The following is an 18,328-nucleotide window of genomic DNA, read 5'->3' on the forward strand; positions in this document are numbered from 1 at the left end:
GGTTATCAATTTATATTCAAACACTGAACGGAAGCAGTGGAAGAGAACACAGTCCTGACAGTGGCAGTCACATTGCTGGAGTACTGCACTGCGAATATTTTACTGAAATTGAGTGTATTTGTATACTGTTGACACAGTGGATGATTTACTAATTAATATGCCTAACTAGTCACTTTAATTATAGTTTACAAATTGTTTTAGGTTACTTAAACAGTCTCTGTCTTCCTGCTGTTTGTTTTCCACATTGTGGTAGAAAAGAGGTCAAAGTACGTAAGTACAGTTATGATTTATTGATTTAAACTCTAGAAGGTAACAGTATTCTTGGCAAGACTTTACTTTTTTAGTGCCTTAAAAAAGGCTATTAAGCAGTGACTAATATAGCTCTAATTTAAGATGATTAAATGGTTATATTATATTTGGCAGTGTCTGGTACAGTTTGAGAAACAAGGAATCACTTACTAGAGTGATGGGTGTCTTGGAAAGCTGAGACAGGTAGCACTCTGCCATGCTTTTGTTTCAGTGTGGGCTTTGTAGATGTTGGGCAGTTTCTTATAACTTGAAAATTCAATCTGCATCATTACCAATTATTTGTATGGAATATGGAAGTCCAAAGCACTTTGGTTCACCCACAGCATGGGGAGTCTTGCTGGAATAGAGTGGAAAGTCTGCAGCCAAATGGGAACTGCAGCAAAGCCTCACGTGGTGGGCTTGCATACCTAGCTAATGCTGACTGAATCCTCTTAGATGTGTGTGGAAGGTAGAAGCCAAGTTCTTTTGGGTTGTTTGTTTTACAAATTAATGACTGAATATTCTAGCAACTTTCCACAAGAAGAAAGCATTCACTTTCAGAGAAACACACTCTACCTCCCTATTCAGTTGCAATGTCCAAGAAACAGAGATAATGAAGCAGAAATGTAACCTACATCTTTAGATGATACTGAAGACTCCATATTTGTGTAAGATCAAATATATCAATAAGAAAAGGAAAAGGGAAAACCACAAACACACACACACACACACACACACACACACACACAGAGGAACTTAGCATGTTATCTACAACATTTCTTAACATTTCCTCTCCTTTTCCCTTAACAAAGTGAAGTATGTTTGCTTTTAACCAATGTGTGGCATTCCAGAATGCACTAGGCAGGAGTGTAAGAGCATGAGTCAACCAGACATAAATAAAATCTTTATCACTGCTGTGTTTCCAAGCTTGTGATTCATAGAAAAACCTTCACATTTTCATGGTTACCAAAGCAATATTATAATAAACTGCAGCTTTGTATTATTAATACTTTTTCACAGTTCATATAAATTGACAGTGCCAATACTCTGAAGCTCCTCCATGAATGAGGCAAAAGCTTAAGAGAGATTTTTTTAGTTCAAGAAAAATGATGTGTTTGGCGGAAGCTGAATTCTGAACTCAGTGAGCTCACGGGCCCCAAACCCGCTGTGCCCTTACCTTAGCACGCTGCTGCAGCAGGCAGTGAGCACGCTCCCGTTCACCATGTCACCACCACCACCATCTGCCCTAACAACACATACACTGACCGTGCAGGCACCAACTGCACAGCATGTACATACCCCCTGGATCAAAACAGACCAGAAAGAAGAGAAAAGTAAGTAAGTGTACGGGGGACATTGTCATATAGAAAACCAAGGAGAGGAAGAATCAAGCAGATCATGTGTCCACAGACAGACTTTCAGCCTCAAACTTTACAGTCAATCACAAGAACCATGTCTCTCTTCAGCCCACTTAGTAACTCTGGAAAACAGTTAAAGATCAATCCAAACACCAAACCAAGCCTGAAACAACCTGTCAGACCCAAACAGAGCTCCTTTTATGGCTTGAAAGACAAACTGGCCAAACATTCAAGGATAAGCTTTATATCACAACATTTTAACCTACCTTTATTGAATATTTAATCTCGCTGAGCAAAAATGGGGAAACTTCATGCCCATGTACTCCCTATGTTCTATTGACGAGGAAGTCAGACCTGACTTTCCTGGGGCAGGGCTGCAGGCTGGACTGCCCAGGAAGGTGAGTGCCAGTGGCTGAGCCTCAAAAACCCAGTCTTGAAGCCTCGTGTCTCCTCTCCCTGTCACCTTGTGCCAGACCAGTTTCCAAAGCACTTTCCTAATAGTGCTAGTCATTCCCATGCCCTGCAGGTCCAGACAATGAACCTCTTCTCATCCAAAACATAGCTACAACGTGCATTGCCTATGTCACTACCCAAACTGAAGACTTCAAGGTGGGTTTGCTTAGGTGCAACCCATTCTTCTTCAAGAATTTTGCCCTCAAGATAATGAAAGCATGGATATACTGGCAGTGTTTTATCTCTGTCCCATCTAGGTCTGCTATCTGGATGCCAGAAACATTCCTCTGAGAGTAGTTCATCCCTATCATCTGATCCTAGACGTAAGAGAAATGTCTCCGGGGATGAAGGGAGACAGGAGACCTGAGATGTCCCCTGGGCACTGCCCAGGGCTGTCACTGTGACTGCAAAAAGCAAGACTCTAGACAAAGGAGGTGACAGAAGCAGAATTAGTGTTGTCTCTGCTTTTATGTGAACATATCCCAGAGGGGCACTTCTGCTGCAGGCATGTCTGATGCAACTAGAGAGCAGATAGTGCATTTAATGCCACTAAAGTCCTCGTAAGAAATAACAGCAGTGGTTTCAGGCAATGAACTGACTGTCCTGTTTGTTGTGGAACTGTGTCAGTTCTTGGAATCACCAAGGTTGGAAAAGACCCCCACGATCACCCAGTCCAACCATCCACCCATCCCTCACTGGTTGCCAAGTTTTATACCTTGCTCTGCTTTTAACACTGACATGTACTTTTCATTTATGTCCTTCACATAACAAAGGCTGGGTGGAAAGGTGGGAGAGGGGGGCCATGCACATCAGCCACCAGTCTCTGTAGGCTGAGACATTGTCCTCAGTGTCCTCACTATTAGAAGGCACTCCCAAAACAGTCGCCTGTCCAACCAGCTATTCCTGCTGCAGAACTAAGGCTGACATAGCCTAGAGAAAGGAGGAAATGCATTGACACCAGAGGCTCGGTGTTCACCTGTAGCCACCAATATTCATTTTGGCTCGAGTAACAATGTAAAATTAGTCCATGAACAACATTTGGCCCTTAGCTTCACTGGTGCAGCTCTCAAGTAGTGTGGGCAGCACTCTCACTGTGGCTCACCATGAGCATGTTCCTGGTCTAGCATATGTCCATTCTTGGTATTATCAGAAACAAGACCCTCAAGACCATGGGTAGGGCTGTGAGCACTAGAGGTACTGGGGCCTGCCACACTTCTTTCTGTGGGGGAAAGCCAAGGCTAGCATTGATGCTGAGATATGGTGAGTGGGCCTAGTCCTCCATGGGCACCCATGTGTCCTGTGTAGTCGGTGCTTCTCACCTCCACCCTCAGCAGTGGAGTCAAGATAGAGGCCAAGTCTATGCCAGCATATGGGATCATGGAAGACAGCTGGAAAACTCCAGTGTGAGCACGCTGCCGTGATCAGGCAAAGTGTTTCCAAAACAAACACGTCAGTCACAACATTCAGCTGCCTTTGCTGAGGTTGCACTTACCCAAGCCTTGGGCTGCATTAACTAAAGCTCAATTTCAGGTTTTTATGGGAGGTTTGGAAACCAAATTTCTCCATCTGCAAACCAAAAGTTGCACACATATTCATAACAGAAGTCAGCCAAGACCTGATTTTAACACCTGTAAATATAATGTATAATTCCCAGTGGGTACAAATTTGATGTCACATGTGTGAAAGCAGGAGGATCAGCATCTGACCTTGAGGAGTAGCAAAGTGGTCACCGGCAGCCTCCTGCTGCCAGCACACATGAAAAGGATTGCCGCAGGATAAGTCCTGCAGTTGTTAACAACCAGGCTAAGATAGTGATGCTCACTGGTGCTGATCTCAGCTTTGTTTTCGGTTTCGGCCTCGTGTGGATTGTACCAGGAAGACACTTTGTCTTCTTCATACTCAGTGAGGTTAAACATTGCGCTTCCTTTCCTGCTTTGTGTTGTTCTGTCTACAAAAGTGTAGTAATGCAAATTTTACACTTTCAAACCCTCCCCAAAAAAATGAGTAAAGGGTCATTTATTGAAGTGCAATATGAGCTCATAACAAAAAGAGAAGTTCTCTCTCTCCATTACAAGGAATTAAGCTTTCCTTTCTTCCCCACTCCCCCAGGAGAACTAGAAATAATGGACCTAATTTTGAGCAAAACATGTATTGCCGCCACCAATATAAAACTCATATAAGACAAAAATAGAAGTTCTTTAAATAGTTTCAACACAACAGTTTTCCTTCTAGAGCTAGATACTAGGTTGAAAGAAGTAATGAGCAGCTCAAATAGTCAGAACTGATGCATTCTGAAGACTTGTGGTCTATGGGCAGTAAATTCGTGTTCTGTACTCTAGATGTTAACTCACTTCATATGGTACGTAAAACATTCCCTCTGTTTGGCTAGCACTTCTGAATACAAAAAAAAAAAAAAAAAAAAGGAGTAATTCAAACAGTATTTCTCAGTGTATTTCAGTACAACCAGAGAAGGCATGAACAGAAATACACACTGTGTTCCTTTGCTAATTCACACTGTTTCAGAAAGCTAAGACATCTTTTAGATCATGTTAGGCTCAGTTTTATAAGGAGAAAAATCTCAACTTCTGTTTCCTTTGCAATAAAGGAATGTTTTCATGAACATTCGAGGCTCCTTTTCTGGGTTACAAAATCAAGATGACATTGTTTTTCCATTTACTTTCTCCTCTAGAGCATACTGCTTTCAAAAACAAGGTCTATGTCCCTGGGGCTGGATGGCATAACTGTGTACACTGGCTCCAAGGATTTAGCTGTCCATCTCCTCAGGCTACGGAGGATTCCTTTTCATGCTCTGAGAATTATCTTTAACATTAATTTCCCAGCGTTTGCAAAGAGCCGTGCCATTTGCAAATCGGTAGGTTCCCCAACCAGCACTTACCCTGCTAGTCCTCTGTGCTCAGCAGCAGAGTGTGCCATGCCAAAGGAGTGTGCCTGTAGGTCAGGCATCAGTCTAACCCTTACTCCACCTCTGTGTGCAGCAGACATGTTCTTTTGGCACCGAATTTAAGGAGCTGATGCACTCTTAACTCTGAACGGCCTGCAAACTAACCCGATTCTTCCTAAATTTTGCTCTAAAAGTGTAAGAACCTTAAAGATGTAGGTACATTCTTCTTGGTGGAGAGCTGGCATGCGTGTCTCAGGTGCCTTGCTCTGGTGCACAGTGCTGGCAGGAGACATCTGCATCAGAGCAGTCAGACAGAACCACGTATATGGAAACACTGAGAATCAAGTGAGTGGTTGAAAAGAAAAAAGGCAAGGAAGCTCTGGGAAGTTTCTCCTTTGCTCTACCATTGTATGTTTTTTTTCTGGGCAGGAGTACCCATTCTCACCTTCTCAAAGACCTGCACAAAAACACTGTTCCTCTCCCAGGGTTGCGACAGAAGCTGTAGACATCTCATCTTAAATGTAGTGTCCTGCTGACCAGAGCAGGCCTCGCAAATGAGAGTACAGCTTCAGGCCCTCTGCAGCCCCACAGACTCACCTGTTACTCCTTGAGACTAGGCTACTGATGAGAACAGGCTAGAATAACCAAAGGTAGGGATGTGTTTAACGCTAGGGGCATCCTCGTGTGGCTTCGTGTGGGCTAGGACTGACTCCTTAGGGCCTTAACCAGAAGAAGTACAAAATGTAAGGATTGCAGAACCAAAGATCATGAAAAAGAAAGCCAGAAATAAAGTCTGTACAGAAAGTAAGCAGCGCCAGGAAACATTCCTGTGACTCTGTCAGTATTTTTGAAGTGTTAAAGTGTCCTGGCACCAGCATGGCCTGCTCCATCCCACAGCCTCTCAGAAATCCCCGGCAGCAGCTGAGGTGGCACCACCACGTTATTTCCTCACAGGAAGGAGCACAAGTGTGCAGCAGCCCCCTCTCTGTCCCCCTTTATCAGGACTTGACAGCATTGATGCAAGAGGGATTTGGAGCCAGGTCACTGTTTGTTCATTCTTTTCCTCCTGCCCTCCTCCCTTCTCCAGGACATGCTGTTCTCTCAAGGCAAGAAGAAATAAGGTGCTGAGTGCATATGGTGCAGATATCTGTCAGGTCCTTGTCAGATGGGAAAATCCTTGTATTTGCTTCTCTACTTCCCCACTGTGCAGAACCAGACACAAGCGGTGTGAGCCATAGTGCCGTGGTGAGTTCCACTCACACTCCTGTGCACTGCTGTGGGCTGAGAGTACAGAGAGGTTTTAGACATCTTCATGCATCTCTGCTGGCAAGTGCCGGCGTATCCCGTGCCTTAGGCTCAGTGCTCATTCCAGTGAGGAAATGGGGAAATCATGCGCTTAGCCTCAGCTCAAGAACTGCCAAGTAGGAGGCCAGACATTTCCAGGGAAAACCAGATCATAATCTGGACCATAGTGTTTCAGCTTTCAGACGGAAACCGGATTTGTTTATATTCATTAAGTTCCCATATTCCATAATTATTTTCTGTCTCTGCATGCATGCTGACTTACGTTTGTGTATCCTCCACAGGCTGGGCTAAACAGATGCTGCCGATCCCTCCATGTGAAGGACAGACTGCGCTGAAGGTGCCAGATGTGGAGGCTAAGGTGTTTCTGGATAAAATCACTGTGTGTTCACCTGCTGAGCTGCAGCACAGGAGTGACCATGCTGTCTTCAAAAGCTAACTGCTGAGCTGGGGAAAATCCTGACAGCTTCTGTAAAAACAATTCCCTGAACTTTTGACAACAGCCTTTGATGTGAGACATTCCTGGCGCCTTCTTGGAGCTGTATGTTTTAACCAGGGAGCAGAGTGAGGGCTGGTAAATCTATATAAGAAAGAAGGACAGAGACTTTAGCAGTGTGTGCTGCAAAAGAACAGGGGTAAATGGTTTCAAACCAAGAGAGGGAAGGTTTAGACTGGACATGAGGAAGAGGCCTGCTGCGATAAGGGTGGTAAGACACTGGCACGGGTTACCCAGAGTGGTGGTGGATGCCTTGTCCCTGCAGCCATTCACGGCCAGGCTGGACGGGGCTCTGAGCACCAGCTCAAGCTGTAGTGTCCTTGTTTGCTGCAGGGGGAGTTGGACCAAGTGGCTTTTAAGGGTCCCTTCCAACTCAAACAACTGTATAATTCTATATGCTCAATCTTATTGCTGATAATCCCTGGAATACTTCTCCCTATCCTGCATCTCCAGGGAAGTCCTAGCAGTCTGTATCCATCAGCAAAATAATCCCCCAAGGAAGGCAAAGCCAACTCCTGTGCATTCACCTTCATCTCGATGCCAAACAGACACGCCATCATCAGTCTTTGTGTGTGCAGAGAGAGAATAAAAGGTTTAAAAGTAGCAGGAAAAAAAAAAAAGAAATACTGATAATTTTCCCAAAACGTTGTGTATTTGTGATGGTGCTATCAGGAACACAGTAGTTAAAAACCAAGCACACAAGAACATTCGTAGTTTAGGCCAGTTTATACAACCGAGTCAGCACAGTTTCAGTACAACTTCAGTTCCAGGCATTTCGTTCAATAACGCTTGAGTACCAGACTGCAATCATTTCTGTCTGCCTAATTCATACAAGACAATGTTGGACAATGAAACAAAATACAGAAATGCTTCTTGATACTCTGAAGCTTAACAGAACAGCGTGTTGAACTGAGCAGATTCATGCAAACTCACATGCAGCAGTTTCACCACACTACTGCCTGCATTAAGAGCTCAGAGGGAAAGTCTGCTGCCAGCAAACTGGAGACTCATGCTGATTTCTTACTGCTTTGCACTGGTGTTGGTGAAGCAGAATCTGTAATACTCGCTCAAGGTCCACAACACAGCATTAAGGAAAAATATCTGAAGGCAGGATATGCCTGAATTAAGCACTTCTGTAGTAAAACTTCGACACGATCAGTCAATATAACGTAACCATATGCTGAACACTTGCACCTTTTGTTGCTGGGATGCTGTCAGTACAAATTAATCTTTTGCACTGTGATGTTCTTTTCAGGATAATGATGTTGGATGTGGATAGTGGCAAACTAAGCACCTGTAGAAGCAGAACATGGATATGATGGGGCTCTCCTATAGGTCCTAAGGAAAAAAATCCAAATATTTCTGCCCAGATTACTGTCATGAGTTGACTTATTTTGTATGTCCAAAACGAGAAGTGAAACCAGAATCTTCCACGTTGGCTTTTACAAAAACAACTCCTCAGGGATGTTTGTCAAGCTCAGTAATTTTCACCACTTATGCATCTGAATTTAATTCAGACATCTTTTAAGGATGTGAGTCTCCTTGTGTTGGCACAGAAGTGACAATAAACTCCTGAAACATCCGCTCACTCATCTGCCCTCCATGCTCTGTGACAATGCGTGTGAGCAGCGTTAGGTACAGCCAAGGAGAAAAGGGATCTCTGGTGGAAAACCATGGAGCTGTGAGTTCATTCACCCTATGGGAACAAAGAAATCTCTATACTACCTTTTGGGTAACACTGAGATCATGCACCTCAGGAAGTGCTCAGCCCTGCTGGTGTACGCCAAGCTGTCCGTAAAGGCACTGCTGCCCAGGTGTGGCCATCAGCACCCTGAGGCACAGCACACACGGAGTGACAGAGACCTGAGCTATGGGAACACTGAACGTTCTACAGGCTGCACAGCGTCTGTACAAAAGGATTGCCTGGAGCTGCGCTTCATCTCGTGGTCTTAAGCCATGTGAGCACCACCTAGGGATGGAAAATTCAGCAAGTGCTGGCAGCGGACACAATCCCACTGATCTACCCTGAAAATGCTGATGCATTTACAGTAAATCCCTTACCAGGCCAGTTGTGCAACAAGCTGAAGTGACACCAAGTATTAACATTTATGGTGGTGAGTCAAAATCAAACAAACATCCTTCTTTTATAAGCTTTCTCACAGCGTGTAGTAGCATGTACTGCAAGTAATGAAGCATCTGTTACAGCCCCAGCTCTCACAACTGAGCAAGTGTTGCAATCATTCCAAAAGGCCAAGCTTCTGTTAAGGATTAGTGGATGGATGAGCACTTATCAGCTACGGTCAATGCTCATCTCAGTTGGTTCAGGAAGAAGAGCCTTTAAAAAAAGCCTTAAAGAGCCAGGTTCCCCGTGCAGAAATTAAGGAAATACAGTACAGTATCACCATATTTCAAACTATCTCAAGCCAGATTTTAACTCCAGGCTGAGCATCTCATTTCAGAGACACTTGCAGTCCATTCCAGTGCTCAGTGTGCTGCTAGAAGAAATGGTCAGGTCCCGTTCCAAAGGGGCTTATGGAATGCCCTTAGATGAGTCACACTCCACCAGATCACCTGCAGTGATTCAGATGCCCTGCATGCAGTGTTTGAGGTTCCCCTCACCCTGCTGTGCCCCATGCTGTTGTGCACACTGCATCGTTGGCACAACCCAGGTCACCTTATTAACTGCAGAGATTTGGCTCCATTTACTCTACAGCATGTCGAGCATAAATGGAGTCAACAAAACTCCCAGGAACCAGAAATTTAAGGCTCGATGCAGCAGGACATGTGTGCAGTAAATACAGGCACAGACTTATGTCTCAGACATTCAAACGTGTACTTAAAAGCCACTTATCTAAGGGCTTTGCTGGCTAGAAAGTTACCTGTGTCTGAGAATGCTTTTGTATTGGACCCAAACTTCCCTTATAAAAATGATTTCTGCTTCTAGATGTGACTGCATGCTGTGCAGTATGAGCAGTTACTGCACAGTGGGGACAAGGAAAACTATTTGTTTTTGTTTCTCCCACAAATTGGTGCACTGCTATACTAGAAATCATAGAGGTTTCATGAGAAAACTTTGCATTTAAAAGGACAGACTGCTGCTCAGAGCCTGCCCAAAGGACAGCCTTCAGGCAACATCCTGCCCTAGGTATAAAATGCTTGCTTCGCAGTTACTGCATTTTCATACGAGCTCAGAAGCACTCAGGGAAATAATCCCTGGGTGTCTTGTTTTCGTGTGTTTTTGTTCCAGAGCGTCTGTGCAGACGCAATGAGCTGACGACTCCTGCAAGACCATCCTGCCTCCCCCTAGGACCGGAAATACTTCCCCCGTTTCATCTAGGGGAGGAACTTTCCTTGCTAGTTTGTGACCCCAAATTTCTGATCTAACTCTGTGTAGTGAGAGGCTCGAGGCCTTCCATCAGAGCAGGGCTACATGTGTGGCACACAGCAGACTGACAGAAAATTCAACTCTCTGGAACTCCTCCCTTGTTTCTCCCGATGAGGAGAAGGTAAGAACTCAGCATTAAGAAAACAGCAAGATAATGCAAATGGCAGCATGCACACGCCCTGCAATGACCTTTTAGTCAGTGCTTCATCTCCCATTCCCTGTTTGTTACAGATCATCACATATTTTATCAGGTCAGGATGTGGGTCGAGGCTGTCTGTACTTGCAAAGATCCCAGGTTTGGGTTCTCCAAAGCCAATCAGAACAGCATGGTGTGGGAGAATGAGAACACGTCAACGAGTACGGCTTCTTGTCCGAGGGGTGTGTGTGTCACCTTGCAGCTCCACAAGCAGCCATGAGAAATAACAGGCTTGGTTGTATCAAGGACTCTACTGCTTTTATTAATCAGTGTTACACATAAAGGTTAACTTAAAAAAGCTACAGTTCATGAAGTATGCCATCTCACTACACGACACAGGCCTAGGCCGAATGACACTGTGTTTGCTGATGCCCACTGTAAAAGACTTACAATTTATTTTTTGAAATTACAAACGCTCAAACAAACATCCTTTGTTGAGCACTCAGTACAGCTGGCAGCATTTTACTACAGAGTTTCATACAGTGTTCGTGCAAAGGGAAGTACAAATAAAGAAGCAAATGAGCGTGAGTTGAAATTTAAAATAAAAGGGAAAAAAAGGAAACAAAGGAAAAGGAGCAAGCCGAGGGGTCAGAGGTGGGTGTCCGCTATGGGGATTCTTCTAAGCTCGACAATCTGAGAGTTCGCCATGCTGCTGCCATCCTGGCTGCCATGGCAAGATTCGTTGTCACTGACGCTGAGACCAGCACCTACAACAGAGAAGGCAGAAAACTCCTTAGGAATCAGAGAGAGCTTTGAGACAGAAACAGGGACACCGAGCCCTGTGACAGGGCTGCCCTGCTTTATTTGGGTGGTTGAAGCACGGCAAGCTGTCTGGTATTGGCCAACAATTCTGAACACTCCGATTATAACATGATCTGATGTAATTCTGTGCCACCCAGATGCACTTTTTCACAATTCCACTGCCCATCACTTTAATTCCCCTGCTAAACAACACAACAGCTCTTCGGCAGTTGCCTTGAAATCACAAGAGCATAAATTAAGGCCTGTTTTAGGCTTGGTTCACGGGCTGGCTGTTAGAGTCTGGTATTTCCAAGGGTAGTTTCATGAAGAATTGACTTTTAATGATACAATTTCCCTGTTAAATTATAATTCCAGGTGTTTTAATAGGATTGTAATTTCAACATGAGAAAATATGCTGAATAAATATTTTTTAAACCCACATTTGGCACAAGCTGGTGTATTGTGTTTTTCTTCTGTCGTGCAAGAATACAAGCCTTTGCACAATGGAAACTTCCAAAACATGTCTGTGAGAGGCCTCAGGAGGCCACCTTCTCCATCTCTGTGTCGTGGGAGTTCTGCTAGCCGGCTGCTCCCTTCTTGTTTTGCCTCTGGTTTGTGTAGCATGAAATACAGACATCTGCACTGCTTTCTATTAAATGAGAATTTTTACAGACTACTTCACAGAATGTCAGTTGGAACTGTGAATTCCAGTGCACTTCCAGTTCCTTCTGTCTGAGCTGTAGAGTGAACCCTAAAAACTTACTGGGTTGTGTTAGTGTTCAGATCATCTGGGCTGTACACTTTGGGCTGTACAGCTCAGAGCTGGACATCAGTGCAGTCAGGCATGGCGATTTCCAGACAGACTGATAGTCCTGCAGTAATGCCACTTACAAACAACCAGGAGAAGTTATTCATTTGGGGTAGAAGTAGATGTACAACTATGCTCAGTTAAAGAGAGCTGCAGAGTAATGACACTTGACACAACAAGCCCTGATGAACAGGGCATGCCAGGGGAGGCAGTAATTTCTATATTCATACTAAAGCACAACTTTAGAGGTGTGTGTGTCATACAATAAATCCTATTTCTGTCTCAGCTGACGTGCCAGGGTTTCCACCTCACTTAGTTCTCGTGTGTGGGTCTTGTGGAGAAAGTGCATTCAATCACATCTGTCAGAGGAGAACCAAGCTTGGGTTTGTATGACCCAAGCTCTTCAAAGATCAGCCACTATTGTCAGACCATGATGGGAGCAAAGTTACTTGTATTGTAATAAGGACTGGTATCGTAATAAGGGCAAGAAGAATGGGTCTGAATCATTACAGATCTTGTTAATAAGTGCATTGAAGATAATTAAGCCGTGCTTACTCATTGAAATTTACATGCATATTTAACCTTTTCATCAAATTACAGTCCTAATGAATAAAAGTTGTTTCAAAGTCCTGGGAAAAACAACAATTGCATGAGCAAATTATTTGTTTTTTTTTCTTATCTTCTCTAAAGCTGTTTGCTTTAGAACGGAAACACGAGTGTAATAGAGAAGATAAGTGTCACAGCTGTATTTGCCATTTGGTGACAGAAGGACAAGGTGATAACTGTGACAGAAATAAGGTTCTTCCAGTGAAGAAACAAAAATTCTTATTTTGCATCATTGGAACTCACATGAAAAGATTTATTTTGGCTGAGAAGGACACATTTCAAAAATGGAAAAAGACATGACTGAAAACATCTGAAATTATATTACAGAATTTGCTTTTTGTATGCCCAAGAACATTCATGCTGAAGATTTTAAGGCAAATACTGAACTGAACAGGGCTAGAAATGCGTTTGTCTCACCGGTGGTTATACTGCAATTATTCAGCATGGGGTATCCAGAAGAATCTTGTGCTGGTCACTATAAAAAGATCAAATACCAGGCTAATCTGCTATTATACCACACTTATTCTGAAATTTCATATGCACATGCTTTGTGGGAAGTTGAGGGAGGGTTTTGTCAGTAAGGACATTTTTATCAGGGATTTGGCAAACCTGAGACTGGAGCTGTCTGCTGGGGGTTTACAACAGCCCTGTTCAGCTGCTGATACAAACTATTTAAGAGCTGATCCTTTTTAGGAATGAGAGCTGAGGTGTAACCAGTTGTATCAAGAACTCATCAGCTCACCAAACAAGCTACTGGCCGGGAAGGGTACAACTGTTCACACGATGGAGTTTCAGAAAATTCATAGGTTCAGCTTGTCCTCAGATTAGAGGAGAATTTAAACATAATCCTACCCAAAAATGCATGTACTCCCTTACAGATGCTGGAGCTGGGTAGCTGCCAGTATTACTTTTAACCCACGTTGAAGCAACTACTTCACAAAAAAAAACAAACAAACAAACAAACAAAAAAAAAACGACACCAAAGATCGAGGCCTTTCTTTCTGTATCACAGGACCAGCTAGAAACTGAAAAGTCACAGAGCTTTGCAAAGTCAGCAAGGTCCCTCCAGTGACATCTGCTGGTTAAAAGACTATCAGCGCATGCCTACGTGCACTCAACTACAATTATTATCGTCTCCTTCCACTAAAACATTTTAAGTGAGATGTGGTTTGTTTTTTAATGACTATAGTCGTATCTTGGGGGAGGTCTTTGCCACATGAGCACTTCTGTCTTGTCTTCGAAATTAATCACAATTTATGCTGAATGCATAAGGTGCATCACGAAGAAAGGTGATACATGGGCCAGTCATTGCTACCTGAAGGGTTTTGACTTTACAGAAATTACACCAGTGGCATCTTGACACTGTCTACAGCTTATCACTCCACTGACAGTCTCCAGGGCATTGCAATGCATTTCTTTCAGAAATTCAGCATTCAGAATTCCAAAAGTTTCTCTAATTCTGGACAGTGAATGCTTAGTTCCCAAACTGGGTACCTAAAGTGATGACACCAAAGTTTAAACACATCCTGATTTTGGGGCCTGTGTTCCAAAACTGACAAGTACAAGTTAATTTATAGCACATTTTATTGCCATAACTGCATCTGTGTGTGCTTATTTCAAATGTATTAGCAGATTTTTTCAAGTATTCTCCAAGCAGAATATTTATTTAATATTTTCCACTTTATGCCTCTTTTTAGAGCAAAAATACTCTGACATTGCAGATGGGGCAAAATCCTATGCTGATACCCCCTGATACATATTTGGAAAGTGCCATGTGCTGGGCCACTATGCCCAGCTCTGACCCACAAATTCCTTAGCTACCCAGGTGGGTTGTCAGTCAGGGCAGGAGCAGCTTAGAGCCTCTTTCAAAGGTTTTGCCATGTTTTGAAATGGAATGCTTTGGTTTAGTATGGTGCATCATGCAAGGGGGAGAACAAGAGCATTTGTGATGGAAAGTGGATGGAAGCTAAGAGACCAGCAAAGCTGCCGTGCATTCATGGTATTTATTTGTTAGTGCAAAGATGATGGATGGACTGCAGTTTGGAGATTCTATCTGTTTTTGTTTGGTTGGCTCAGTTTTTATCTCCTCATACCTAACCAACACAAAATTAATTCCCCAGAGCATCACGTTATAGTGGGCTTTAACCTAGATGTCTAAAACTCTCTGACAATCTGGAAGACAATCATCTTATTAAGTTGTCTGTTGTTACAGATCAAAGATGAAAAGGGCAAAAAAAGATCGTTGAAAATTATAAATTTTAAAATTTATAGATTGCTATTAGCAATAACAAATTAATGAATAATTATGGCTTTGGTGACAGAACAAATCCAGCTTTTGGACTTCTTGCACCACATGAAAAGCCCTGTGGCTGTATGATGCAAGGTTTGTGTAAGGTTAGCACAAAAGCTGGATACAAAACTGCACAGTTGTGTGCATAATTAGCTAGAAACACAGCTGTCTGCCTTCCTCTGGTCCAGACTGTATCCTAGGTTAATCTGTAATGTGGTCCAGCATTAATGATTACGGAACCAAGGGCTAAGTGCATAGTTCTGCTACACATCTCTGTAGCAATCAGGTAAAGTGTGCCAGTGCATCTGTTTGTGCAGCTGCCCTGCAAACTGCAAATTTCTAAACCACTGCAAGGCAAAGAAGAAAGTTGTGCAGTGCAGGTTTCTGTGACTGTTTTTAAGCTGTATCATTTCAGCCATCTTTTATTAATAGCACGCAGTGTGGCCAATTGCAGTGCAAGAGTGAAGCAGGATGACAGGAATGAGGTCTGAGCTTTGTTGACAGCGAAACAGACCTATGATTGCACCCTCATTCTTACTGATCCTGGCTGCCAGAGTAAACCTCACATCTACAGGCACGGAGCATAAATTAAAGCAACCTTCAGACAGCTCCAAGCTACATAAGCAGAAAGGACAGATGAAACACAGAGAGGCATAAAGGCATTTCTGCATAGCCCTCTGCTAATCAGTGCCAATTCTCATCCAGCCTTCAGAGTAGGAGCTAATATTTTAGCACAGCTAAGACTGAGTTTGGTTACAGATTGACATTTTCAGGGAATGACAGGTAATGAAGGTCTCTATTTCTGCTTATTAGTGGTAAAATTAAAGCAAGAGCAGAGCAAGCATTTCTCTTGTACCTCTATCCCCAGGAGCCACACTTCTCAGTTCAAGAATGATAAAAACAGCTGATATACTGCAAAAGCATCTTTCCTTTGCTCTCCCAGGAGCTTTCCTTTTCCCAGACTAGGAATTCTCAGCTGAATGAAAATCTGGACTACAAAGGTGGAGAAATATTTATGAGCATCTTGGCTGCTGACACGTTTCAGTCTGTTTGGTGCTGGGATGCTGCTTTGAGCTGGGACCGGTGTGAGCAAGCAGCAGACTGACAGTGTGAAGAGACTGAAGGAGGGGAAGAAGGTGGGGAGAGGAAGGAGAGGAGAACTCTCTGACCTGAGCCACTGTGGTTTCATGTGAGAACAACCAGTGATGCAAGGGAGGAAGAAGAAATGTGTACGCAGAGGGGACTGGGGACTTGCTCCCATCAGTGGCTGCTGGTTTAAATCTATCATAAAATTCCCTTCAGCTCAGTGGATGAGGTAAGAGCAGAAGCCTGTCTTGAAACAGAGAAGAAATCCCACTTTCTATCACATCTTGTCCCTTTTCATTGCCTCGATATGGTCCCTCATGACATCAAAGCGCCTTGATTCGTTAGCCATGCAGTGGATTACAGAGTAGGTTTAGCTGATAGTAACAAAACAGCAATGATTTCCATTTTTAGAGAAACTCACGTCTTGGTTTAAAGCACGTGTTGAACTGCAGCTTGTATCTAAGGCAGGAGCTGATAAACATTTACTTCGGTGGTTAAAGCAACCCTAACCTCAGTAACTGCTCTTCAGTTTGGTTTGTTCAAGTGTGTGGGGATGGAACCAGATATAATAAGAGTTTTTTTCGTAGAAATAGGGGAGTTGTGCCCCTGTAACACTGCTTGGGCATGAGAACAGGCATTGAGGCAAAAGGTAGAGGTTCTACTTGAACAAGTACTGTCAACAAAAGCTTTTCTCAGACTGTGCCCTGAGGTTCCAGTTTCTAATCTTGCAAGCTTGAAAAGGCTCATAAGAGCAAATGATAATATTAGCATACATACTAGAGAAGACAACAGTAAAAGGGAAAAAAAAGGCAAAAACTGGTTCAAAACTTGCTTGTTTTTGTAGGACAGAAAATAAATAAGGATACAGCTTGAATATTTATACAAAAAATCAACCAACGCTAAAAAGAGTTGTGGTGAATTATGTTAACCATTGCTTTTAACTACCATTGTTGCTGTTAATGATTTAAAGTTCAGTCCTGCACAGTACACAGCATTTACCCAGTGAATGTGTCAGCTGATGTCAACTGAGCTGCTCAGGCAGTAAACACCTGTGCAATGTTGAATTTAAATGGTTTCCTACATCCTTTTAACATCCTATGAATAATTTGGTTTCCTTCAAAATATTCTGAAAGGAGTGAAAAAATGAAGGTTAAGCATTTAAAAAAGGGTTTGCAAATCTAAGCTTATGCATCCACAGCTGAAAGCCTTGCTCAAACTCTTTAACTACGTGACAAAGAATTTGTAGTCTGCAAAGTCTGAAAACCAAAAGGTAAAGTAGAACATTTCATAAGTTCATAAGTTCATAAGTTCATAAGGTTGGAAAGGACCTATAAGATCATCTAGTCCAACCATCCTCCTATCACTATCTCTACCCAACTACTAAATTAAGTCCTTTAGCACCTCATCTAAACGCTTCTTGAACAGCGCTAGGGATGGTGCCTCAACCACCTCCCTAGGCAGGCCATTCCAGTGCCTGACCACTCTTTCAGAAAAGAAATGCTTCCTCAGGTCTAATCTAAATCTTCCCTGGCGCAACTTGTGGCCATTCCCTCTCGTCCTGTCATTACTTATCAGGGAGAAGAGGCCTACCCCCTCCTCACCACAACCCCCCTTCAGGAAGTGGTAGAGTGCAATAAGGTCTCCTCTGAGCCTCCTCTTCTCCAGACTAAACAATCCCAGCTCCCTCAGCCGCTCCTCATAAGACTTGTGCTCCAGGCCCCTCACCAGTTTTGTTGCCCTTCTCTGAACACGCTCCAGGGCCTCAATGTCCTTCTTGTAGTGACGGGCCCAAAACTGAACACAGTACTCGAGGTGCGGCCGTACCAGAGCTGAGTACAGGGGGATGATCACCTCCCTGCTCCTGCTGGCTACACTATTTCTAATACAGGCCAGGATGCTGTTGGCCTTCTTGGCCACCTGGGCACACTGCCGGCTCATGTTGAGCCGAGCATCAACCAACACCCCCAGGTCCTTTTCCTCTCTACATTCTTCAAGCCATTCTGCCCCAAGCCTATAGCATTGCATGGGGTTATTGTGGCCAAAGTGCAGGACCCAGCACTTGGTCTTATTGAACCTCATCCCATTTTGCTCAGCCCAGCTGTTCAGCCTATCCAAATCCCTCTGAAGGGCCTCCCTACCCTCAGGCAGTTTGACACATCCTCCCAGCTTTGTGTCATCTGCAAACTTACTGAGGGTACACTCAATTCCCTCGTCTAGGTCATCAATAAAGATATTAAACAAGATGGGCCCCAAAACTGACCCTTGGGGGACACCACTCGTTACAGGACGCCAGCTGGACTTAACTCCATTAACCACTACCCTCTGGGCACGGCCCTCCAGCCAGTTCTCCACCCAGAGAAGAGTGAACCTGTCCACACCACGGGCTGCCAGTTTCCTTAGGAGAATACTGTGGGAGA

General features: G+C 43.7%; 1 protein-coding gene across 1 annotated transcript in view; it reads right to left on the reverse strand.

Annotated features, from left to right (window-relative positions):
• Window positions 1-10,631: 10,631 nt before the first annotated feature.
• The window catches only part of ADGRV1 (adhesion G protein-coupled receptor V1), a 227,553-nt gene continuing 219,856 nt past the window's right edge, over window positions 10,632-18,328 (reverse strand). The window contains exon 90 of the mRNA XM_065750127.1: window positions 10,632-11,087. Within this exon, the coding sequence (XP_065606199.1) occupies window positions 10,969-11,087 (119 nt within the window). The 3' untranslated portion in view covers window positions 10,632-10,968. The remainder of the gene's footprint in view (window positions 11,088-18,328) is intronic.

This window comes from Cyrtonyx montezumae, unplaced genomic scaffold, assembly GCF_038088225.1.
Source record: "Cyrtonyx montezumae isolate F1298 unplaced genomic scaffold, pur_monq_1.0 scaffold_64, whole genome shotgun sequence".
In the NCBI taxonomy this organism is placed as follows: Eukaryota; Metazoa; Chordata; class Aves; order Galliformes; family Odontophoridae; genus Cyrtonyx; species Cyrtonyx montezumae.